At 44.2% G+C, this 26,659-nt stretch overlaps 1 protein-coding gene across 1 annotated transcript in view; it reads left to right on the forward strand.

Annotated features, from left to right (window-relative positions):
- The window catches only part of TTC39A (tetratricopeptide repeat domain 39A), a 144,712-nt gene that overhangs the window by 27,831 nt on the left and 90,222 nt on the right, over positions 1 to 26,659 (forward strand). Inside the window, exons 2-3 of the mRNA XM_082265735.1 lie at positions 14,297 to 14,401; positions 25,341 to 25,472. Of these exons, the coding sequence (XP_082121861.1) occupies positions 14,297 to 14,401; positions 25,341 to 25,472 (237 nt within the window). The remainder of the gene's footprint in view (positions 1 to 14,296; positions 14,402 to 25,340; positions 25,473 to 26,659) is intronic.

Genomic DNA, 26,659 nt, shown 5'->3' on the forward strand with positions numbered 1-26,659 from the left:
TAAAGTTCATGTGCGTTTAAAGGCAGGTGTCCCAATACTTTTGATAATATAGTGTATGTCAATCAATACCACAGTACTGTTTCTTCAACAGAAAACACGGCCTTGTCCGTGAAATGGCTTCAGCTACTTTTCTACACACAAGTTCAAATTAGAGAACTGTTGAAAGGGTAGGTCTGCCTAAACCTAATAAATGTATCATTTGTCATATATCCAATTACCTTGTCACATCTTTATCAAGAAGACTATAGTGCAATGCTGTAAATCTGACACACTGCATTCTGTCTGCACTACGTTATGCCTAAAGATTGCCCTTTGTGTGGACACTATCCTGTTCCTGAACACTACCCAGTGCCAGATACAACAATGTTCCTGAACACTACCTGATGCATGGACATTAACCTGTTCCTAAACACTACCCTGTGCGTGGACACTAACCCGGTCCTAACCACTACCCGGTGCATGGACACTAACCCATTCCTAAACACTACCTGTTTTATGGACACTAACCTGTTCCTAAACACTACCTGGTGCCTGGACACTAACCCGTATTCTAAACAGCACCCTGCGCCTGGAAACGAACCTGTTCCTAAACACTACCTGGTGCATAGACACTAACCTGTTCCTAAACACTACCCGCCGCCTGGACACTAACCCGTTCCTAAACACTAGACGGTGCATAAACACTAACCTGTTCCTAAACACTACCCGGTGCCTGGACACTAATCTGTTCCTAAACACTAGCCTTCGCCTGGACACTAACCCTTTGCTGAACACTAACTTGTTCCTAAACACCACCATATGCCTGGAAACGTACCTGTTCCTGAACACTATCCTGTTCCTAAACACTGTCCTGTGCTGTTATGATCCGGGGTAAGGCTCGGAGGCCAGTGGCTATAGCAGTGGAAAGGCTCACACAGGAACCAGCAGGATAAATCATAATCAAATGAAATAAATAAGTCGGAGTCCTCAGGATCACCCCACCAGGAGGTGAGCAAGCCAGGGTGTGGTAGCAGATATAGCAGGTAGGGATCAAGCAGAAGCATTGGCAGTAAACAAGCCAAAGGTCAGTAACAAGTGGTTGTAGGTTGGGTGCAATCAGCAGCATAATGGAGGAGCAAGTCGAAAGGTTGGTAACGAAGAGTTGCAGGTTGGGATTAAGCAGAAGAGTAGCCAAGGAACAAGCCAAAGGTTGTTAACGATTGAATGCAGGTTGGAATCAAGCAGAAGCGTAGTCGAGGAACAAGGCAAAGGTCGGTAACAAAGATGACTGCAGGAGAGTAACAAGAAAATTGGCTGGAGAAGAGCACAATAATCTGCCAAAAAGGAAGTACAAGGGCATGGCTTAAGTAGGAAGTTTATAGGAGGAGAAGGATTCACCAGAAACAAGATAGTAAGTTTGCCCAAGGGATAAGAAAGAACTGTCCAGCATCTCATGTGGCTTAACTGTCAGATGCATAGGTCCTGGGTTCATAGAAACATAGAAACATAGAAACATAGAATGTGTCGGCAGATAAGAACCATTTGGCCCATCTAGTCTGCCCAATATATCTGAATCCTATGAATAGTCCTTGGCCCTATCTTATATGAAGGATAGCCTTATGCCTATCCCATGCATGCTTAAACTCCTTCACTGTATTTGCAGCTACCACTTCTGCAGGAAGGTTATTCCATGCATCCACTACTCTTTCAGTAAAGTAATACTTCCTCATATTACTTTTAAACCTTTGCCCCTCTAGTTTAAAACGGTGTCCTCTTGTGGTAGTATTTCTTCTTTTAAATATGCTCTCCTCCTTTACCGAGTTGATTCCCTTTATGTATTTAAAGGTTTCTATCATATCCCCTCTGTCTCTTCTTTCTTCCAAGCTATACATGTTAAGGTCCTTTAACCTTTCCTGGTAAGTTTTTTCCTGTAATCCATGTACTAGTTTAGTAGCTCTTCTCTGAACTCTCTCTAGAGTATCTATATCCTTCTGGAGATATGGCCTCCAGTACTGCGCACAATACTCCAAGTGAGGTCTCACCAGTGTTCTGTACAGCGGCATAAGCACTTCCCTCTTTCTACTGCTTATACCTCTCCCTATACATCCAAGCATTCTGCTGGCATTTCGTGCTGCTCTATTACATTGTCCTCCCACCTTTAAGTCTTCTGAAATAATTACTCCTAAATCCCTTTCCTCAGATACTGAGGTCAGGACTGTGTCAAATATTCTATATTCTGCCCTTGGGTTTTTACGCCCCAGGTGCATTATCTTGCACTTATCCACATTAAATTTCAGTTGCCAGAGTTCTGACCATTCTTCTAGTTTTCCTAAATCCTTTTCCATTTGGCATTTCCCTCCAGGAACATCAACCCTGTTACATATCTTTGTGTCATCAGCAAAAAGACAAACCTTACCATCGAGGCCTTTTGCAATATCACTTATGAAGATATTAAACAAAATTGGTCCCAGTACAGATCCCTGAGGTACCCCACTGGTAACATGACCTTGTTCTGAATGTTCTCCATTGACTACAACCCTCTGTTGTCTGTCACTCAGCCACTGCCTAATCCACTCAACAATATGGGAGTCCATGTTCAATGACTGTAGTTTATTGATAAGTCTTCTATGTGGGACAGTGTCAAAAGCCTTACTAAAATCTAGATATGCAATGTCTACTGCACCTCCACCGTCTATTATTTTAGTCACCCAGTCAAAATCCTGGTCCTGACGTGCTTGGACACTAACCTGTTCCTAAACACTACCCATGGCCTGGAAACGACCTTGGGATTGGACACTAACCTCTTCCTAAACACTGCCCTGCGCCTGGACATTACCCCATGACTGAACACCACTCTGTTTAAATGCTGGACTGTTCCTGAATACTGCCCAGTGCCTTTATTCTGCCATGTGCCTGTACCATTCCCAATACCCCAACACTTCTCAGTTCATGTACACTGCACCGTGGCTGAACACTGCCCTTTTGAGCAGCTTTCTATTTGTATCTAGAGCACGTGTTGAGTAATTATTTCTTGCCTCAAGCTGGATCACCTTGTTTGTTGTTCTGTGTTATATGACGATTCTTCTCTTGACAGTTGGTTTGTGAAAAATGTTGGATTGCCTAAAGGAATTTTCTGCCTTATTTCTCCTGCGTAGTGGTGTGGGGCAGCACAAGCATATATTAAAGCTTATCTCAGACCCGACTTCCTATCGCTTGACAGCTGCTGAGTAGCATGCAAACATTGTTTTCATAGCATATCTTGAAATTTCCCTTTAACAAAACATTCTGTAAGAAAGTTTAACAGTGTATCAACCTAGATCGTATTTTACAAAATTTTCAGTAATCTGCTTTATAAAGCATGGTGCGTCCTGAAAACCTGCTGTATTTTATTGAGGCACATTATTTAACACCCCATTCAAGCAGGCCCAAACACTATAGCTCTTTTGCCAGTAGCAGTGGTGTATTTTGGTTTTGTGCTGCCCTAGGCAAGACTAAAATTGGGCACCCCCCCTTCTTATGTAAATTTGCCCCACTCCTTTTTTAACGGATGTAACTCCTTCCAAAATTGAAGGACTACAAGTCCCAGCATGAACCCCTGAGATCTCACGAGGGGGGGGGGGTGAGAGGGAGTGGGAGAGAGAGAAGGGTGAGGGAGAGAGAGAGGCGGGGTGAGGGGGATGAAAGAGGGGGGTGAGAGAGAGGAAGGGATCAAAGAGTGATAGAGAGAGGGGATGAAAGAGAGGGGGGATGAGAGAGAGGGGATGAAAGAGAGGGGGGATGAGAGAGAGGGGGTGGAGAGAGGGGAGTGAGAGAGAGGGGGTGAGAGAGGCGGCTCTAGCAACCAGTGGCCAATAGAGTCTCAGGTGGAGGGGGGGGTGGCTTTGTTGCTGCCCCCCTTGAAAGTGCCGCCCTAGGCATGGGCCTTGTTGGCCTAGGCCAAAATACAGCACTGGCCAGTAGCTAAACATTTCTCAGGATTTTTGGTACTTTTTTTGGGTTCTTGGGCATAAAATTGTTTTCAAGTAAGGTTATCCTTTGAAAAATATCAATAAAATGGGATTCCAGGAATTATTTTGAACTTTTTTTAGGCAGATGATTTATTCACTTTCTGAGTATGCAGATCTAATCTTTATTCTTTGGCTGTGTTCCAATTTAACTTGATGCCATGATCACAGCCCCAGGCTTCCTGTTTCAGGGTGGCACCTTTCTCTTACAATATCCTATGAAGCCATTCTTGCATGCAGGGACTAGAGATGTGTCTCCCTACACTGTGCATCAGTAGAAACACACAGCCTACGATGGCAAGCCACCTTGCTCTTTCCTCCTTCTCCCTGTGTTCAATGTGCTAAACTAAAAAACACTGTGGGTGTAATACTTCTTTATGTAATTTACTTTATTCTGAAAAATAGGCCACACAATCAACATTTAGTATAATAATAAACCTTGCACAATGCAGCTGAAAGATTCCTTGAGAGAGGAAATTCCAGCGATCATTATCTGCATATGAATTGAGCTACTTCCTCCATATCAGTTTTTGGGAGGTGGGAAAAATTTTTGGTGGAGGCCACTGTTTGTGATTTATTTGCATGTTTGTACTTTGGTGGTTGGAGCATTTACTGAACTTTGGACATTTTTGGAATTTTTGATATTACATTTATTTTGGTTTTGTATTTTTGTATTGTCACTTTTCTTAATCTGGCCCTACATTTTACAATTTTCTTATTCAATTTCCTTTATATTTGCCTTCAACTATGTAGTGCAAGGGCCTACCAGATTGCATATACATTGAAAGTGTTTAGGTTTGACCTCATAGTATATAGTTTTGGTAAATCTAAAGTCAGTCTAGGTTCACATCTTTGCAGTTGCAGCTGATTCATTTTTCAGGCACGTTTTGCATTTTTAAACCCATATTTTTGCATGCAGTTTTCATGCATTTTGCGTTTAGCATTTTGTGTTTTTTTTCTTCCCCTTTAAAAACACTGTTTATAGCTGGTTGCTAAGGAGCGAGCTGGGAAGCTGGCCGCCACGTCCTTAACAACCGACGAGTCATCAGCTGTCAGCGGGGTTCCCTGCTGCCACCAATCAGATAAAGCCTTGTATTTTTTTTTTCAATGAATATAAGGCGTTCTTTGGTTGGACAAGGTGGAAATCGCAATGTCATCCTCCCCTCCTTTTTACCTTGTTCATTCAGAGAATGCAATACAAGGCGTTCCCTTATTGGATGAGGAGGAGATTGTGACATCATCCACCCCTCCTCTCCACCTCATCCGATCAGAGAACATGGCGGCAGAGCAACCCTTCTTTGTTCAGTGTGCACAAGGGAAGTTTGCAGTTAGGTTAATTCCTGGAGTTGTGCTTTAGGATATTTGGCAGTTTAATAGTACTTTCAGTGGTTATATTTATATGTTATCATCAAAAGGAAAGCTTTGGAGAGACAGATGGAATTTTTATTTTCCTGTAAAAGCCTTCCTTGTGTACACATCCAAAAGCCTTGAGACTTCTGCTGGGCATTGCTATGTTGGATGTGATATCAGCAGCCACAGCAGGCTCAAAGCTGGCATTCAAATGACACTCTAAACCAGGGGTCTCCAAAATTTCTAAACAAAGGGCCAGTTTACTGTCCTTCAGGCTTCAGGGGGTCCGGATTTTTGCCAGTAGGAATAGGAATTTTTTTCTGGCATTAGTAGGAGTAAACAGTCTCCCCATTAGTGGGAGGAATAGTGCCCCATAGTTGATGTCCGTGTCGGGAATTATGCCCCATTGTTAGTGTCCTTGGACAGAATAATACCTCATATCAGTTTGAGGAATAGTCCCCCAAGGGCCAGATAAAGGCAAGCAAAGGCCCACATTTGGGAATTATGTCCTATTGTTGGTGTCAGTGGGCAGAATAATCTATCCAATTAGTTGGGGGAATAGTACCCCAAGGGTCGGATAAAGGTAAGCAAAGGGCCGCATTTGGGAATTATGCCCCATTGTTGGTGTCAGTGGGCAGAATAATATCTCCTATCATCTGGAGAAATAGTGCCCCAGGGGCCTAATAAAGGCAAGCAAATGGCCGCATTTTGGAATTATGCCCCATAGTTGGTGTCAGTGAGCAGAATAATATCTCCTATCAGTTTGAGGAATAGTGCCCCAAGGGCCAGATAAAGGCAAGCAAAGGGCCGCATTTGGGAATAATGCCCCATTGTTGGTGTCAGTGGGCAGAATAATACCTCCTATTAGCTGGAGAAATAGTACCCCAGGGGCCTAATAAAGGCAAGCAAAGGGACGCATTTTGGAATTATGCCCCATAGTTGGTGTCAGTGAGCAGAATAATATCTCCTATCAGTTTGAGGAATAGTGCCCCAAGGGCCAGATAAAGGCAAGCAAAGGGCCGCATTTGGGAATAATGCCCCATTGTTGGTGTCAGTGGGCAGAATAATATCTCGTATCAGTTGGAGGAATAGTGCCCAAGGGTCAGATGAGGGCAAGCAAAGGGCTGCATTTGGAAATCATGCCCCATAGTTGGTGTCAGTGGGCAGAATAATATCTCATATCAGTTTGAGGAATAGTCCCCCAAGGGCCAGATAAAGGCAAGCAAAGGCCCACATTTGGGAATTATGTCCTATTGTTGGTGTCAGTGGGCAGAATAATCTATCCAATTAGTTGGGGGAATAGTACCCCAAGGGTCGGATAAAGGTAAGCAAAGGGCCGCATTTGGGAATTATGCCCCATTGTTGGTGTCAGTGGGCAGAATAATATCTCCTATCATCTGGAGAAATAGTGCCCCAGGGGCCTAATAAAGGCAAGCAAATGGCCGCATTTTGGAATTATGCCCCATAGTTGGTGTCAGTGAGCAGAATAATATCTCCTATCAGTTTGAGGAATAGTGCCCCAAGGGCCAGATAAAGGCAAGCAAAGGGCCGCATTTAGGAATAATGCCCTATTGTTGGTATCAGTGGGCTGAAAAATATCTCCTATTAGTTGGGGGAATAGTACCCCAAAGGTCAGATAAAGGCAAGCAAAGGGCCACATTTGGGAATTATGCCCCATTGTTGGTGTCAGTGGGCAGAATAATACCTCCTATTAGCTGGAGAAATAGTACCCCAGGGGCCTAATAAAGGCAAGCAAAGGGACGCATTTTGGAATTATGCCCCATAGTTGGTGTCAGTGAGCAGAATAATATCTCCTATCAGTTTGAGGAATAGTGCCCCAAGGGCCAGATAAAGGCATGCAAAGGGCCGCATTTGGGAATAATGCCCCATTGTTGGTGTCAGTGGGCAGAATAATATCTCGTATCAGTTGGAGGAATAGTGCCCAAGGGTCAGATGAGGGCAAGCAAAGGGCTGCATTTGGAAATCATGCCCCATAGTTGGTGTCAGTGGGCAGAATAATATCTCCTATCAGTTGGAGGAATAGTGCCCCAGGGGCCGGATAAAGGCAAGCAATAGGCCACATTTGGGAATCATGCCCCATTGTTGTTGTCAGTAGGCAGAATAAAATCTTGTATCAGTTGGAGGAATAGTGCCCAAGGGTCAGATGAGGGCAAGCAAAGGGCTGCATTTGGAAATCATGCCCCATTGTTGGTGTCAGTGGGCAGAATAATATCTCATATCAGTTGGAGGAATAGTGCCCCAAGAGCCGGATAAAGGCAAGCAAAAGGCTGCATTTGGGAATTACGCCCCATTGTTGGTGTCAATGGGCAGAATAATATCTCATATCAGTTAGAGAAGTAGTGCCTCAAGGGCAGGAGAAAGGTAAGCAAAGGGCCACATTTGGGAATTATGCCCCATTGTTGGTATCAGTGGGCAGCATAGTGTCACGTATCAGGTGGAGGAATAGCAAAAGGCCACATTTGGTTTGAAGACCACTGCTCTAAACTATTCATCATCACTCCTCCCCCAGCAGCTACAAAACAGGTTATGTAGGAAGGGGAGGGGCAGAGGAGCTGGGATTGCACAAGGAGTAATTAAGCACTCCCAGAAGAGGAGTGGGCTGTGACGTGCAAGGCTAGAAAATGAACGCTTCCTGGAGTAGTCTGATTTTCTAGCAAGTTCAAAGGCACATTGAAAGTGAATAAATAAAACCTAATTATTGGAAAGGACAAACACTTCATGTAAACATCTAAATTATTTGTTTTTCCTGTGCTTTACCTGCAATTTTTTAAAGTTGTTTCCAGGATCTCTTTGATGCAAGTATGTGCTGCTTGGATGACTGAAGCCTAAAGGCACGTACACACGATAAGTATATTAAAAAAGAATAGCGCACACATGCTAAAGAAATGACTATCAAATATGGAGACAATCCATAAATAAAAATGGGGATTTGGTCCCACCATATGGCCATATCGTGCTCAAGCCCACCACTGCGTCAAAGTACCCCATTATCAGTGGGTCCTACACTATCCATAAAAAAGGATGAATCCAGCCTCTCTAACCCTTGGAGATAATACTCCTTGCTGGGAGAGATGTGCAACTGCACTACAAGGGACTTCTCCTATATCTGCTTGATAGTGGACACTGATAGAGTACAGGTGTGTGTGGGGGGTGGGGTACTCAACCTCAGAAGTCTGGTCAGACCGAATACATAATAAACAAGCAAAAAATTGGGGGAGCAAACCCTGAACATGTATATCTAAAGCCGGTGCAGCTATGAACCAAGCGACATGTATATTAAAAAAGAATAGCGCAACCATGCAAAAGAAATGACTATCAAATATGGAGACAATACATACATTTTTTTATCTGGTCAGACTTCTGAGGTTGAGCACCCCACCCCCCACACACACCTGTACTCTATCAGTGTCCACTATCAAGTAGATATAGGAGGAGTCCCTTGTAGTGCATTAGCACATCTCTCCCAGCAAGGAGTGTTGTCTCCAAGGGTTAGAGAGGCTGGATTCATCCTTTTTTTATGGATAGTGTAGGACCCACTGACAATGGGGTACTTTGACGTAGTGGTGGGCTTGAGCACGATATGGCCATATGGTGGGACCAAATCCCCATTTTTATTTATGGATTGTCTCCATATTTGATAGTCATTTCTTTTGCATGTGTGCGCTATTCTTTTTTAATATACATGTCGCTTGGTCCATAGCTGCACCGGCTTTAGATATACATGTTCAGGGTCTGCTCCCCCAATTTTTTGCTTGTTTATTACGTACACACGATAAGAAAATCTGAAGGGAAATTTCGTCTGACGACCGATCTGACGATTTTCGGATTGTTAGTATGGTGCTTTCGACAGCCAACTCCAACTTTTCGGCCGACAAAATCCTGATGTGCAGGCCATAAAATTTTTGTCGTTCGTCAAAACAACGTCCGATTTTCGTCTCATTAGTACAGATTTTGACGGAAAAAAAACTTAAGAGCAAGACTAAGCATGCTCAGAGAGAAAGAACACATACAAATCAATCCAACACATGACATCACTTCTGAAGTAGAATTCTGTCGTACGGGAAAATTCGTATGAAAATAACCTCTTCACTTTCCACATCAGACTAGCATGCCACAAAAAATGGACGACAGATCATTCGATAATCTGATCGTGTGTACGGGGCTTAAAGGCTCGTACACACTATAAGAAAACCGGGCGAACATTTTCGTCCAAAGAATTTTCGTACGATTTTCGTATAGTGTTTACAGAACTTTCTACAGACGATTCAGAATTTTCGTACAAAAATTCTCGAAGGGACAAATTCCAAAATGTTTCTCGTACGTACTTTTGTTTAATGTGTACCGTTTTCGTACGATTTTTGTACAAGAAAAAACAGAAAAAGACTGCGTATGATCAGAAACAATAAACAACAAAAAAATCTTTTGTCGTATGAGAATTTTCGTACGAAAATTCTTTCATCGGTTCAGATTTGCTGTGAAACAACGAGGAAAATCGGACAATCGTTCGTCGATTTTCTTATAGTGTGTATCCCACTAAACTCTGCACAAATTACCTGGATGAAAAAAAATATCAGAAGAGTGATATCATTGTCTCTTAGATCTGGGAGATGCATCTCTCCTCTTCTGACCTGTGTTTACCAAGGGCAGGAATACTTAGCAGCACCATATGACAGCTATAGAGTGACATTATCCTGTTCTCTGTGCCATCAAGATCCAGACACAGCTTGACCACACTTCACCATCTAACTAGACAGACTGGTTTTCAATCTGAACTTTATTTTCGGGTAATAGAGCAGAACGGAAATAAGAAGTTCTAAACACACCTTGTCTGCAGCAGGAGGGGCAGGCTGCAGTACCGCTGGGCGATAAATAACATGGTTACTGTATAACACTGAGCACACCAATTATAGACAAAAGCATTACGTAGGCTGGAGAGGCGTAGGAGGTGACAGTTCAGGTGGCATTGTCCTAGGTTCCTATCTCATGTGACGCAGGGTGCAGCTGCCCTTTTTCACACACACCCTCCTTTGAGCATTCTCAGCCACCTCTATGACATGGCAGGAAGACAGAGAAGGTAGAGCAGAACAGATGGAGAACTGAGATTTCTGGCTGTTCATTGTTTATTGACATTTCAGAAGCATTAAAGGGACAATGTACTTTAAACTATAACTAAAGGCAACAGAGGGATTAGATCACCTGATCATTTTTATTTTTTATTTTTTTTGCTTATTTATCATCCAATGAGAATGGCAAACAAACGTCCAAGAGTTTTTAGCAGATTCATAGCAGAAAAAATCCAACATTTTTTTCCGGACCAGGCCCACTCCCCGAAACGCGTTTGATTTTTTCTGCTCCCAATCTGATATGCGTGAGGATGCGTGTTCCTAAACTCACACGGTCTGCGTTCAGGGATATGCATCCACGTGAATGTCAGATGGGGAGCAGCGGCTGTGTCCAAATTGACAGCAACAGGACTGACTGCTCGGGCATGCACCTAACATCTTTGAATCCCTGTGTGTATAAACACGGCCGTCCAGGGGTACATTATTAGGGATAGACCAATATGTTTTTTTCAGGGCCGATACCAATATTTTGGTCACAACGTAACGGTATCGGCCGATATGGGCCGATATTTTGTACATTTAAAGTTTTGAAAAATAAAGACAATTTTTGACACAAATCTGGTACTGAACATGTTAATTTTTGTTTAATGCTTAATGGCTGGCACCCTGTGGTGGGTGGGTGGCTGGCTGGCACCCTGTGGTGGGTGGGTGGCTGGCACCCTGTGGTGGATGGCTGGCTGGCACCCTGTGGTGGGTGGGTGACTGGCTGCCTGGCACCCTGCGGGGCATGGCTGGCTGACTGGCACTCTGTGGCTGGTACAGGGCCTGTGTGCGGCTGGCTGGTACAGTGCCTGTGGCTGGCTGGTACAGGGCCTTTGGTTGGCTGGCTGTCTGGCACCCTGTCTGTGGGTGGCTGTATGTCTGGCACCCTCTGGTGGGTGGCTGGCTGTCTGGCACCCTGTGGTGGGTGGCTGGCTGGCAGCCTGTGGTGGGTCGGTGGCTGGCACAGGGGCTGTGGGTGGCTGGCTGGTAGAGGGCCTGTGGGTGGCTGGCTGGCTTGCTGGTACAGGGCCTGTGGCTGGCTGGTACAGGGCCTGTGGATGTGGGTGGCTGGCTGGCACTGGGCTGCTGTGGGTGGGTGTATGGCTGTGATACACTTCCAGCGAGTCCCGACTCCAGACCAGGCTATCCAAGGCGAGGGAGGCGGCCTAAGAAGGCAGAATGACGTCACAAAAATATCAGCAATATCGGCCAGTTCTGGGGCAGATAACGATATCTCGGGGAAAGTGCATATTGGCCTTGCCGATAATCGGTCTATCCCTAACACTTATGTAAGCCCTGCCTAAACAAGGCCTTAAACTGATCCATAACGGAAAAATTCCAACGCATTTCAAGGATGTTTGGCCCCAGAAACACATTGCATTTTTTTCCCTGCTATTAAATCATTATATCATTAAAAACCTTGGACTCTTGGACGTTTGTTTGGCGCTGTCATTGGATTGTTTGTATTTGAGTATCTTAACACTGGATCCTTTCCCTGTTTCTAAGGGGAGTCCCTGTTTTGTGGAGTGCTCCTGAACCAGAAGAAGTGTGCCCAGTCACAGTTTCAGCGACCCTTAGAAAATTGTGGGCTGTCACCAGAACTAGAACATGGGGGGAAATCTTCCAACGGGCACACTAGTTGTGGTGACAACCAAGGATTTCCGCACATTGGAGTGATTCCTCTACTTTTTGTTTTAGCTATGCAGCAGGACTTGAGAAACGCAGCTATACAGCGTTTATCAGCGTTTTTGACCGATAAGCTTTTTTGGGAGTATAGTTTTGCTATGACACATTCTGTATGATAACTTTTTGCTTGTACAAATTATACAGAAAGCAATGAAAATTATGGATTTTTTTTTTTTTAAATTGGTGAAAAACGCTACTGCTAAAACGCTGCAAAACTCCATATACAGCTACAGCTTTCTATATCCAACGCTACTGGTGTTTTTATAACGTCCAGTGGGCATGAGGCCTTAAAGCAGTGCTAAAGGTAAAAAATTACAGATGCAAGAAAGCAAATACAGAAATCTTCCTCCAGCACCTGAATCTGATCTGTCCCTCTCCCTGCTATCAGCTTTTATCTGTTGAGAAAGAGACAGTCGTCCCTCACTAATCCCCTCCCTTGTGTGGGCCCCCCCTCCCAGCACTTATCTCTGCTCAGGAGTTTATTTGTAACTTTGTTTCTCTCTCTCTGATCACTGAGCTCCAACTGCCCAGCCTGTATATTTTTCTCATCTCATCTTTTTTATTTAACAGTTTTGTTTTTTTTTTAGATTTAGCAGGAATTATGTGAGTTATGTTATATTTGTGTCCGATAATAGTGATTTTGTTGTAATTTTAGCTAAATATATCTTTAATATTTTCTTGGGGGGGGGGGGGGGCCTGCCAGGTAGTCTGTACGGGGCCCTGCGATTTCTAACAGCAGCCCTGCATGCGCAGATCAGGGTACATTTTTTGATACAGTGTCTGTGTGTCGGGATAAATTAAATCCTGAATTACATCATCCTGCACTGGTCAATCAAAGCAGCCAAAGACTCAGTGCCTGGAAGAAGCCAGATAGAAGATGCCATTGGTGGCAAAGGAATTTCTCTGACGTTGGATTATTGGTGGGGATGGATGGGGGGGGGGGGGGGGGTAAATATTTACAGTTTTGGTCTTTCTTTAAATATTAAGGCTAGTAATGGGTAGAAGACTGTAAAGTATTGAAGAATAATTGAACTTCAGGAGATGGCCAGGTCCTGAGAACTGTCATATGGGGCATGTCTAATTCTATGCAGATACCAACTTTCAGAAAGTCACTATTTGCATACAATCTTCTGGAGTTTTGGTAGAACACTATGGAGGTATGTCAGAAAAGAAAACGGGGGAAAAAAATTAGCTGGAGCACATCTGTCTGTCTGTCTATCTATCTGTCTGTCTATCATACATGCACGGCATGGATTTAATTGCCTATTGAGGTCTAGTGGCCTGGAAAAGTAGATTTACCAATCAAACCCGCTACTCCCCAGTAATGGTAGACCAGTCCCTGCAGCTTCTTCTACCCCATGCTCCCTCCATTGGACATTAGCATGCAAGGGACAGTCCGCTGCTAGAGCATTGAGGAGCGCCATCTGCCTGGGGAGTTGAGGATTAGGTAAGTAATACTGCTTTACTCTAGACTTAACAAGCAGTTAACCCTTGCATTGTGAGCACAGCCCCATTGCAAAGGAGGATTTACAAGTTTCCACAAAAACCTTTAAGGAGAAGTATTGGGTTGCTGCAGCTGTTCCACGTTGGCTCTAAGACAGAAAATTGAGTGATGACTTCTCAGTCCGCTCTGAGTAAGAACAGTAAGTCACCACTCTTCGCTCTCCGTTCTGCTCCTCCAGCGATCACTAGAGCGCCGGCCTGGAGAGGGGGAGGGCACAGCTGGCTCCGGCTCTCAGCCACATGCTGAAGGTTGACCTGGGGGCCCCAATGGATTCCCTTTAATTTGTAGGCATTTCCTCTCACTTCCTTTTTTGGCTATGAGACGGGAAGTGAAGGTAAGTCTCCCCAATAGGACACAGATGGAAAAAAAAAACTGCCCGGGGTTATAACCCTCCCTTACTCGATCCAAAATGGGAAAAAAAAGGTTTTGCCTATAGTTCTACTTTAATATGTTTTTGACATATGTGACACTTCTTTATTCATGGTCAATCTTAGAATTATTAATAGGAAATGTGAGGATTGAAAGAGCTGTTTTTTATTATTCAGGTCATCTGGGCTTCATATACTTTTAGAACTGTGCCAGTAGTGTGAGTATATTCTGTGAATATAAAGTGATCTTGCTAGTGATGTGTCTTTTATCTGTTGCAGACCTCAAGACTCCGACTTGAAGACTTCTTTAACAGAATGCATGGAGGCGCTCGACATGTTCTTGAACAACAACTTCCAAGAGGCCCTTAGCTACCTTCAGGCCAAGTAAGATTTCTCTTATTTGTACTGCAGCAATGTATACCACACAGTGCTCCATCACATGTCTAAGCCTACTTTATTCTGTGATTTGAGGGGATGGAAGTAAAGCTTTGTATTTGACATTCATGTAGGCAGAGATGTATAGTAACTAAGTAGAACTACTTCACTACTGTACTTAAGTACCGAAAGGCGGTATCTGTACTTTCCTAGAGTATAATTTTTTTCTCCTACTTCCACTTTTACTTCACTACATTTTTTCGATGATTTCAATACTTCTACTCCAATATTTTTTTTTTGTGCTGCATAGTTACTCGTTACTATTATAAAAATTACCACTGCCAGAACAGTAGATGGCAGGTTTCATGAAGCTCAAAACATGTGTATTATCAGCGCATACCAAAATAAATGCTACTGTATGTATAAATAAAAGCTGCATTTGAAATAATAAAAAACAATATGATGTTCAAACTTTTGACTTCTTTCTTTAATAACTACATAACACAGTACTTGTACTTTTACTTTCAGTACTTGAGTAGCAATTTTTTTTTCAAAACTACTGGTACTTTTACTTTCAGTACTTGAGTAGCAAAATTTAAAAAAAAACTACTTGCAATACTTAAGTACAAAAAATGTTGAATACTTTAGTACTTCTACTCAAGTCACTTTTTGATCGAGCACTTCCACTTCTACTCAAGTCACTTTTTGATCGAGCACTTATACTTTTACTCAGGTATGGGTTTCGAGTACTTTATACAACTCTGCATGTAGGCTGAAAAGTTTTTTGCAACAGAAGTGTACTTCACTGAAGTTGTCGCTTGTCAACTAGCTGTTAGATGTTTGAGAAGTGTGGTCTCTGGATCCAGCATTGTCTTGGAATATGGGAAGAATATTGCAGATTAGCTGCATGTTGAGCTACAGACAGTTCTGTGACTGCTCTTTACAACCCCAGCATCCTGTCTATCTTCATTTCTACAGCTGGATTACTTGCAGGTAAACTCAGACAAGGCAAACCCTAAAACAGAAGAATAAAATTGAATCTGTTGTAACTTGGTGCTGTCTTCTGTTTATAGAGGTGGGGAGGTGGGATGAAGAAGCAGGCAATGACCTCATGTCCGTGGGTTGAGTGGAAGCCTTCAGGTCAACCCTTCCCAGGATAATAGTTGCTCAGATAGGTTAGAAGGTGCATTCTGAGCATTATTTTTTTTCTGTGAGATAAGGAACACAGGCAGAATTGGCCTAAATTTTTCTCGGTAATAAATCTTATGCTATGTACTGCTAGAAAAAAAAATTGTTTTTCAAAATTAGATACAGTGCCTTGCAAAAGTATTCACCCCCCTTGAACTTTTCGAACTTTTGCCACATTTCAGGCTTCAAACATAAAGATATAAAACTAATTTTTTGTGAAGAATCAACAACAAGTGGGACACAATCATGAAGTGGAACAAAATTTATTGGATATTTCAACCTTTTTTAACAAATAAAAAACTGAAAAATTGGGCGTGCAAAAGTATTCAGCCCCCTTAAGTTAATACTTTGTAGCGCCACCTTTTGCTGCGATTACAGCTGTAAGTCGCTTGGGGTATATCTCTATCAGTTTTGCACATCGAGAGACTGACATTTTTGCCCATTCCTCCTTGCAAAACAGCTCGAGCTCAGTGAGGTTGAATGGAGAGCGTTTGTGAACAGCAGTTTTTAGTTCTTTCCACAGATTCTCGATTGGATTCAGGTCTGGACTTTGACTTGGCCATTCTAACCTGGATATGTTTATTTGTGAACCATTCCATTGTAGATTTTGCTTTATGTTTTGAATCATTGTCTTGTTGGAAGACAAATCTCCGTCCCAGTCTCAGGTCTTTTGCAGACTCCATCAGGTTTTCTTCCAGAATGATCCTGTATTTGGCTCCATCCATCTTCCCATCAATTTTAACCATCTTCCCTGTCCCTGCTGAAGAAAAGCAGGCCCAAACCATGATTCTGCCACCACCCCACCATGTTAGACAGTGGGGATGGTGTGTTCAAGGTGATGAGCTGTGTTGCTTTTATGCCAAACATAACGTTTTGCATTGTTGCCAAAAAGTTTGATTTTGGTTTCATCTGACCAGAGCACCTTCTTCCACATGCTTGGTGTGTCTCCCAGGTGGCTTGTGGCAAACTTTAAACAACACTTTTTATGGATATCTTTAAGAAATGGCTTTCTTCTTGCCACCCTTCCATAAAGGCCAGATTTGTGCAGTATACAACTGATTGTTGTCCTATGGACAGAGTCTCCCACCTCAGCTGTAGATCTCTGCAGTTCATCCAGAGTGATCATGGGCCTCTTGGCTGCATCTCTGATCAGTCTTCTCCTTGTAAGAGCTGAAAGTTTAGAGGCACGGCCAGGCAGTGCTGTATTTTGGCCTAGGCCAACAAGGCCCAGGCCTAGGGCGGCACTTTGCAGGGGGGGCAGCAAAAAGCCGCCCCCTCCACCTGAGACTCTATTGGCCACTGGTTGCTAGAGCCGCCTCTTTCATTCCCCCCCCCCTCTCTCTCTCACCCCCCCTCTCTCTGTCTGGCCACTGGTTGCTAGAGCCGCCTCTCTCATTCCCTCCTTTCTCTCAACCCCTCTCTTTTGCTCTCATCTCTCTCTTACACCCCCCTCTCTCTCCCCCCCCTCTCTCTCTCATCCCCCCCTCTCTCTCTCATCCCCCCTCTCGCTCTCTCATACCCCCTCTCGCTCTCTCATCCCCCCTCTCGCTCTCTCATTCCCCCTCTCTCTCATCCCCCCTCTCTCTCATCCCCCCTCTCGCTCTCTCTCTCATCCCCCCTCTCGCTCTCTCTCTCTCACCCCCCCTCTCGCTCTCTCTCTCACCCCCCCTCTCGCTCTCTCTCTCTCACCCCCCCTCTCGCTCTCTCTCACCCCCCCCTCGCTCTCTCTCTCACCCCCCCCCTCTTGCTCTCTCTCTCCCTCACCCACTCTCCCCTCTCGTGAGATCTCAGGGGTTAATGCTGGGACTTGTAGGCCTTCAATTTTGGAGGGAGCCACATCCGTTAAAAAAGGAGTGGGGAAAATTTACATAGGAGGGGGAGGGGGGCGCCCAGTTTTAGTCTTGCCTAGGGCAGCACAAAACCAAAATACACCACTGCGGCCAGGTCTTTGTAGATTTGCAGCATGGAACATGCTTTATGCACAGTGGTGTGAATGGGGCCCTTTAGTAGGGATCCTAAATCTGCATCCGTTTCCTAGTTGCTTTTATCTGCTAATTTCTCTCTTATTTCTCTCTTAAAGAAAACTGCTCCTACTTTCCTCTTACGATAAACTTCCAACTGTAAAACTCTTGAGTGAGCATGAAGCCCATACTATGCTTTAAATACCAGTCATGGATGATTCATTATTTAGCCTTTGTGATTTTATCACGTTTATTGCCATTCATGATTGATTTTGTGTACAAAATCAGGATTGCTGGAGTCACAAGTTTCCTTACAGTGTAATGTGGCTATAATGAGCAGACACACATTGTACGTTTTTACTTCTTGTGCAATCACATAAAGCTGTGTGAATTCATGACTCACTGACCTCATTAACGCCCAGTGTTGCCAGATATTTCTCCACCTCAGGAATGTATGACTGGTTCTCCCAGCAACCTCTTGTCAAATTTACTCATTGTGGATACCGAAATGATAATATTCATCTCTTTATCTGTATATGGGCAGAATCTGATCCAAGAAATCGTAACATCTGATTGCTGCTCTACTTAACAACGGAACTTTATTGTTGTATTTAACTGGATGATAGCGTAAGCTTCATCTAGAGATCAAAACTGATCAGTATAAAGCCTTTTCTATATACAATTATAGTAGTCATTTTTGGCAACTTGGAGGTAGCTAGCATTATAACTGTATGCGTTTAGATATTTTGTTTAGTGATCTCCCAAAACAAGGCTAGCAAGTTGGAGGAGGCTCGGATCCCATCTGGCCGTGTACTGGTCAGGTAAAGGGGGGAGAATAGGGAGTAGGTCAAAGGATTGGAGTCTGTCTATCCATTGGATATTTGCCCTAGATCTTAAAGTGGTTGTTAAGTCAACATAATAAAAACATCCTATACCCTCTGTAACATAAGGTTATGTGCCTCTGTGTCTGTGTTATATAAAAAAGCTGTTGATCTGTGCCTATAGCAGAGCGTCTCCCATCGCTCACGTGACTCCTCGGCTTTCTTGGCTGACAGCTATAGCGGGCGGGGCCGAGCACTCCCGCTGATGTCAGCAGGGGAGGAGAGAGCCGAGGAGTCACTTGAGCGCCGGCAGAAACTCTGATAATAGGTACAGATTGGCATATATTTTATATAGCATAGACACAGGGGCACATAACGTTATGTTACAGAGGGGATGGGATGTTTTTATTGTAGTTATAATAGCAGCAGGAGGGGAGGGGACAGGCACTGACACAGAGCAGACTGGCAGGAAAGGGAGGGGGCGGGCACTGACACAGAGCAGACTGGCAGGAAGGGGAGGGGGCGGGCACTGACACAGAGCAGACTGACAGGGAGGAGAGGGGGTGGGCACTGACACAGAGCAGACTGGCAGGAAAGGGAGGGGGCGGGCACTGACACAGAGCAGACTGGCAGGAAGGGGAGGGGGCGGGCACTGACACAGAGCAGACTGACAGGGAGGAGAGGGGGTGGGCACTGACACAGAGCAGACTGGCAGGAAGGGGAGGGGGCGGGCACTGACACAGAGCAGACTGACAGGAAGGGGAGGGGGCGGGCACTGACACAGAGCAGACTGACAGGGAGGAGAGGGGGTGGGCACTGACACAGAGCAGACTGGCAGGAAGGGGAGGGGGCGGGCACTGACACAGAGCAGACTGACAGTCAGGGGAGGGGGCGGGCACTGACACAGAGCAGACTGACAGGAAGGGGAGGGGCGGGCACTGACACAGAGCAGACTGACAGGGAGGAGAGGGGGTGGGCACTGACACAGAGCAGAATATAAATAAATCCGCGCTAAGGATGTCAGAGGATAAATTAGATGCACAGGTAAGCTGCAGCCTCACTTAAAATATAGCCAAAAGAGGCTATATAAATATGTATGTAAATATGAAGTGGTGGCGCTGCTTATAAGGTGCAAATAGGTATATATAAATATACAAAATGAAAAAATAAAATGTAGAAACACAGATGTGATTGAGGAATAAAAATATAAATATAAATGGTAGATATGTAAATAATGCCACAATATAGTAAAAATCCAACATAAAATGGTATTGGGAATGAGTTAATATGGAATATATGAAAAAATATAAAAAAATATAATAATAAAATGGAGTAAAATATAAATAACCACCAGAGTGCGTAGTATAAAGTGCAAAGTACTACAATATATATGTCTCTTAGTATATACCTAAAATAATAATATCAGCATTTTGCAATAAAATGGTAAGAAAATAACTTGAAATAATAATACATAGGCAATGGTATAATATGAAAAAGTGTGCAAAAAGTGCAACAATTAAATTGGGTGTGCGGGAAACTTTTCCGGAGAAAATGAATAAGAGTGCGGGAAACTATTTTTACAAAGTGCAGCAAGAAGTGATGTGATCTAAATTCATGTGATAAATAGTCCGTATAATAATAAAGGTGCAAACAATATTATGGGCAAGCTCAATGTGCAAAGAAATATGAACTCCAAGGTAGAAATAAGAAATGGTATTAGATCAAATCAGCTGTTAAGATAAGTCCATATATAGATGATTGTGCCCCGAGGAGTGGTGAATGAATAAGTATCCAGCGGTGACCCCCAAGGTGGGTGACTGGCGAGTGGCGGGGAAACCTCTAGTAGAAAAACCTACTCACCAGATGTACCCACCCCACACAGGGGTATAGGGCAGGTACTGTAGAAATATCCTGTTGGTCCTGGCTCTGGGTAGTAGTTCCCTTCCTGGGGGAGATGTAGTATAGGGTCCGCAGGGATATCCTAAAGTGAGATCCTATCCGATAGTAGGATATCCAACGATCCGTGGGGTGAACTGATATGGCCACTCAAAGGTATGTGGATGGAGGGATCCCATCCAGGTCACGGGCGGGTTCGGTGGCACTGACACAGAGCAGACTGGCAGGAAGGGGAGGGGGCGGGCACTGACACAGAGCAGACTGGCAGGAAGGGGAGGGGGCGGGCACTGACACAGAGCAGACTGACAGGGAGGAGAGGGGGTGGGCACTGACACAGAGCAGACTGGCAGGAAAGGGAGGGGGCGGGCACTGACACAGAGCAGACTGGCAGGAAGGGGAGGGGGCGGGCACTGACACAGAGCAGACTGACAGGGAGGAGAGGGGGTGGGCACTGACACAGAGCAGACTGGCAGGAAGGGGAGGGGGCGGGCACTGACACAGAGCAGACTGACAGGAAGGGGAGGGGGCGGGCACTGACACAGAGCAGACTGACAGGGAGGAGAGGGGGTGGGCACTGACACAGAGCAGACTGGCAGGGAGGGGAGGGGGCAGACACTGACACAGAGCAGACTGGCAGGAAGGGGAGCGGGCAGGCACTGACACAGAGCAGACTGGCAGGGAGGAGAGGGGGCGGGCTCTGACACAGAGCAGACTGACAGGGAGGAGAGGGGGTGGGCACTGACACAGCAGACTGGCAGGGAGGGGAGGGAGCGGGCACTGACACAAAGCAGACTGGCAGGAAGGGCAGGGGGCGGGCACTGACACAAAGCAGACTGGCAGGGAGGGGAGGGGGTGGGCACTGACACAGAGCAGACTGGCAGGGAGGGGAGGGGGCGGGCACTGACACAAAGCCGACTGGCAGGAAGAGGAGGGGAAGAGGATGGAGAAGAGAACAGAGAAGGACAGAGCAGGGCTGCGGGTGACAGAGACACGTAAACTGACAGCGGTGTCAGGGCTCAGCAGCCATGATAAAACATGGTCAGTTTACAGGGGGGAGGGTATAATCAGGCAGGATCAGCCAGGTTTTTAAGAATGGGTCAAATTACACACCATAAGCACTGTGCTGTTATTCATGCTTTAAGGAAACAGGATCTGTTTTTTTTTTTTTTTTTTTTTTTTTTTTTAGGGTAACAAACACTTTAATGTAATAGGGAGTATGTTTGCCTGTTTATATCTTGTGCACATTTTGTATTATATTTGATGCAATTTTAACACAGGAGGTTGGCTGCTCAGCACGGGGGCCATTCAAAGAATGCTGTGCAAAGCATTCTCCCCATGAACAAGCTATTTTGACATTACTGCCCCACCTATCCACCTCATTAATCAAAGAACACTTTGCTTTTATTCAGAAAATGTAAAGCCTTCTTTGAATGGCCGGAGGGCCTGCCTCAGGGTTCACAATCCAGCAGGGCATTCGCTTGCCATGGGACCTGGAAGGAAGCTGAGATTATGAGCTTCCAGGGGCATCAACCAGGCATGGGGTATATACAGTAGTTACATTTGTCCAAGCTGTAAAATGATACTATACCTGAAACGATATATTTTTTTTTCTGAAGAAAGTTTTATTGAAGACAGCCCATAACAACATAGCAAGACAGTACACTTCAATATTTGTACAAAAACAGTCAAAGCCAATAAAATCATGATCCACAGAGTGAGCCCCGATGAGAACATACACTATACATTCAGAGTTCAATATCTATGAAAGCATTTCTTGACAATGTTATATTTGCTACCATAGTAATTTTCATTCAGCATTAAGCGCAAGTAGTCTGTTCATAATGAGATCCACCGGGGCAAGTCTAGGGACATCTAAGCATGGCGCCCATAGCTTTTCATACTTTCATGGACAACCCCTATGTAGATAAACCCTGTTCAGGGTGTCTACCACCCCTCTCCAATAGGAGTGTACCTGGAAATCATCTTTAACTCTCTCACATGCGTTTTTCATCATTAATGGGGAAAATAAATATGGGCCTAGCATGTGATAATTGCCTTGGGCTCACCAGAATCTTAAAGCAATATTAACCACTTAACGACCGCACGCCGCAGTTTTGTCCCTTGAAACGACGTACCTGTCTCCACGGGGGAAGCCGATCAGCGGGTCTGGTGGCCGCAATTGGCGCCGTGCATCCGCAATCGCTCCCCATGGAAACGGAATGGCGGTCTGCCGTTGTAAACATGGCAAACAGCTGTTCTTATTTAGGAACACAGGTCCCTGTGTTCATGCAGAAAGCCCATCCCCCCACAGTTAGAAAGCACCACCTAGGGACACATTTAACCCTTTGATTGCCCCTGGTGTTAACCCCCTCCCTGCCAGTGTCATTAATGCAGTAACCGTGCATTTTTTTAGCACTGATTACTGTAGTAATGTCACTGGTCCCCCCAAAAGTGTCAAAAATGTCAGTTAGGTGTCTGACCTGTCTGCCGCAATGTCGCAGTCCCACTAAAAATCGCAGATCACTGCCATTACTTGTAAAATAAATAAATAAATAAAAATGACATAAATCTTTCCCCTAGTTTGTAGATGCGATAACTTTTGCGCAAACTAATCAATATACACTTATTGAGATTTTTTTTTACCAAAAATATGTGGCAGAATACAAATTGCCCTAAAATGATAAAACAAATAGATGTTTAAATTTTTTGGATTGGGAATGTTATATAGCAGAAATTAAAAAATATATATTTTTTTTCACAATTCTCGCTCTTTTTTTGTTTATAGTGCAAAAAATAAAAATCGCACAGGTGATCAAATACCACCAAAAGAAATCTCTATTTGTGGGAAAAAAGGACATCCATTTTATTTGGGTACAGCGTCGCACGACTGCGCAATTGTCAGTTAAAGTAACGCCGTGCCGTGTCGCAAAAAATTGCCTGGTAATTAAGGGGGTAAATCCTTCCGGTCCAGAAGTGGTTAAAGCCAAAAGCAAACATTTATTATATGTCAGCTTACTATTTCTTAGACGTGATGGCTGCATTTTATTTCTTTTTAAGGCTTTCTTTCTTATATTTTTATCTGGTGATCTTGCAACGAGGTCTGTTGTTTTTCAACATAACAAGCTCACTTGCAGATACAGGGATGAGACAACCCATTTAACACTGGCAAGGATGCTTAAAATGATCACCATTTATTTATTTATTGAAAACCCTTATCACAAAATAAAAAAAGAGTTTGCTGTAACTGATTATAAAGTGGAATTTGGCTTTAACTTGTTAGTGTATTTAAATCTGCTAGTACAGCTAACACTCTCCTCCCCCCAGACTGACAATGCCACTGTCCAAAGGTGCCCCTGTGCTCCTTCATCCAAAGTGGGGGCACCCTTATAAAAGAGGTGTGTTATTGGCTAGATCGCCAGGTAAAAAAAAGAAGAAAAAAGCCTAAAATAAGAAAATTGATGTAGCCACCACATCTAAGTATTGGTAAACTGCATTTTTGGTTTTGGGTTTAATCCTGCTTTAAGCAGTCCTGGGCACGCCCCAATTACTGTAGCACAATACTTATGGAATAAACTCATCATTTTAGAATGAAAAAAATACAGCCTTTTATTGGTGCTGCATCTTTAATTTCCAGGAATGCATAACATGCCTAAGATGCTTGTTCCTGTGTATGCCCAGCCCTCTGCAATTCATATATGAGTAGATCAAAAGCGAGGAAAAAGGCTCAATTTCCGTGATGCAGATAGAAAGTGTATAATCTGGTCGGCATGTATAATCTTTACCAGGAATTAGCATGTTGTAGTATAGGGGCTGTGCACAGACTGTAAAAGTGTCACGGCTTGGACAACTCATCATCTTCTGTCTCATTGCATTAAAAGTAAGTAAAAGTGATGATTCAGTGTAATTTGCACATTTACGGATATGCTGCTTTTTATTTAGTATGTAGTTCATCTTCATATCTCTTAGTCCTAAATTCTGGGTTAAGTATATTGTACAATGCCTTGAAAAAGTATTCATACCCCTTGGAATTTTCCACATTTTGTCATGTTACAACCAAAAATGTAAATGTATTTTATTGGGATTTTATGTGACAGACCAACACAAAGTGGCACATAATTGTGAAGTGGAAGGAAAATGATAAATAGTTTTCAAAAATGTTTAAATAAATATCTGAAAAGTGTGGCGTGCATTTATATTCAGCCCCCCTGAGTCAATACTTTCTAGAACCACCTTTTGCTGCAATTACAGCTGCAAGTCTTTTTGGGGATGTCTCCAGGGCCGATCCTGGGCGGGTGCACGGGGTGCACCGCGAGCTGAGGCAGAGGAGGGGCGCAGAAGCTCAAGTGGCAGAGTCCTCCCCTCCCTCCTCCACTTCCTTGTGTGTGTCACACATAGCAGGCATCTCCCGTTGTGACACGGAGCTTGAGTATGAAATGCCGGGCGGCTGCTGTAACAAAGTTCCGCCCCCTAGACCGGCTCCACTGATGCAATGCCGGGAAATTAAATCAGTATGACGTGTATCATAAGAGACGGTCTAGGTGGCGGGACCTTGTTACAATGGCTGCCTGTGAAATTCAAAAGCTCTATGACACAGTGGGAGATCGCAGCTCTGTAATCCAGGCTCTGGTAAGCTGCATTTGGTGGGCACTGATAAGGCTGCATTTGGTGGGCACTGATAAGGCTGCATTTGGTGGGCTCTGGTAGGCTGCATTTGGTGGGCTCTGGTAGGCTGCATTTGGTGGGCACTGGTAGGCTGCATTTGTTGGGCACTGGTAGGCTGCATTTGGTGGGCACTAGTAAGCTGCATTTGGTAAGCTCTGGTAAGCTGCATTTGGTGGGCACTGGTAGGCTGCATTTGGTGGACACTGGTAGGCTGCATTTGGTGGACACTGGTAGGCTGCATTTGGTGGACACTGGTAGGCTGCATTTGGTGGGCACTGGTAGGCTGCATTTGGTGGGCACTGATAAGGCTGCATTTGGTGGGCACTGTTAGGCTGCATTTGGTGGGCACTGTTAGGATGCATTTGATGTAGGCGGTGTATTCACTAATCCAATCTGCTTCTTTCTCTTTTTTACGCACAGATCCAAAGAGAGTATGTACCATGCCTTGACTTACGCCACCATGCTGGAAATGCAAGCCATGATGACCTTCGACCCTCAGGACATAGTGAATGCTGGGAACACCATGAAAGAGGCCCAGGCCGTGTGTCAGAGGTCTGTACAGCCAGGAGATGTTACTCATCCTCAGAGGACGTGTAACATATTACATAGCTGTGACAAAAATATAACACAGCTCGGAACTGTTGTATGTAATTATCACTGGATTACAGGCATGTACAGTGCTGGTATGGAAAATCTTATGTCAGTTACACCTTCAGAGGGTGAAATAGGTTTGTGTTGTAAATATAAAAACTCCAGAGAGGATAGAATTAATTAGAAGACAGGTATATGAACTCCAACAATGCATTTCTCTTATTTGCTCCCGTTTGGTCTCTTAAATATACCATTGATAGAGCTTCAATATACAGTATATGTTTGACAAGTACAAAAAAACAAAGAGGTGTTCATCCATCCAATCGATAACTCCCTGTACTCTCGGTCTCTGGACTGTTATCAGTTAGCATTGTTCTCTGCTATGTCCTTGGACTATAAAACACCTCCGCTTGTTATGCAGAATAGAGGGAGGTGTTATGTAGTCATAGAGCACAGCGTAGCCCTAACACCTGTCCTCGGGTGACAACGCTGCTCAGTACAGTTGTAACCCCAGAACAGGAAGTGAGTTAAGGTGAATTAAACTCCCTTGTATAATTTATTTCCTATAGGTAAGCCTATAGTAAGGCTTACCTGTAGGTACAGTATATAGCTGTGCAGTAAACAGTGACGTCGTCGATGGCTCCGCCATTCATATCAACGAAGCCCACGATCCTGGAAGGAAGATAGGGTGAGGATGGAAGCACCTTCAGCAGTGACAACGTGCCACTGAGGGCTTTGTTTACAGGTAAGTCTATCATAATGTGCTAGTATGCTATGCATGCTAACACATTATCACCTAAACTGCCCAGTGCCTATTTATTTTTTATTTTTTATGCGGTTTACTACTGCTTTAGTGATAAGATTACCAGAATAAAATAAAAAATAAAAAAAGTGTGAAAAAGTTTACTAATGCAGCAATACTATCCTTTTTATTTTTTGGTTCAGATACATTAATGTAACAAGTAATGTATACTTGGGTCAGTAATTTAGAACTTAGCCCATTTTTCCTTCAAAGCCCTATTCCAGCAATATCCAAAATTCACCCCTGCAGCGGCTCCTTATGCCTAGGAGGGTACAGTGCAGGCTCTATCACTTACCTGTCTCCCAGCTCCAGCCAGCACCGGCGCTCTCCAAAGTTGCGGCCTGTG

This window comes from Pelophylax lessonae, assembly GCF_965119305.1.
Source record: "Pelophylax lessonae genome assembly, chromosome: 8".
Classification (NCBI taxonomy): domain Eukaryota; kingdom Metazoa; phylum Chordata; class Amphibia; order Anura; family Ranidae; genus Pelophylax; species Pelophylax lessonae.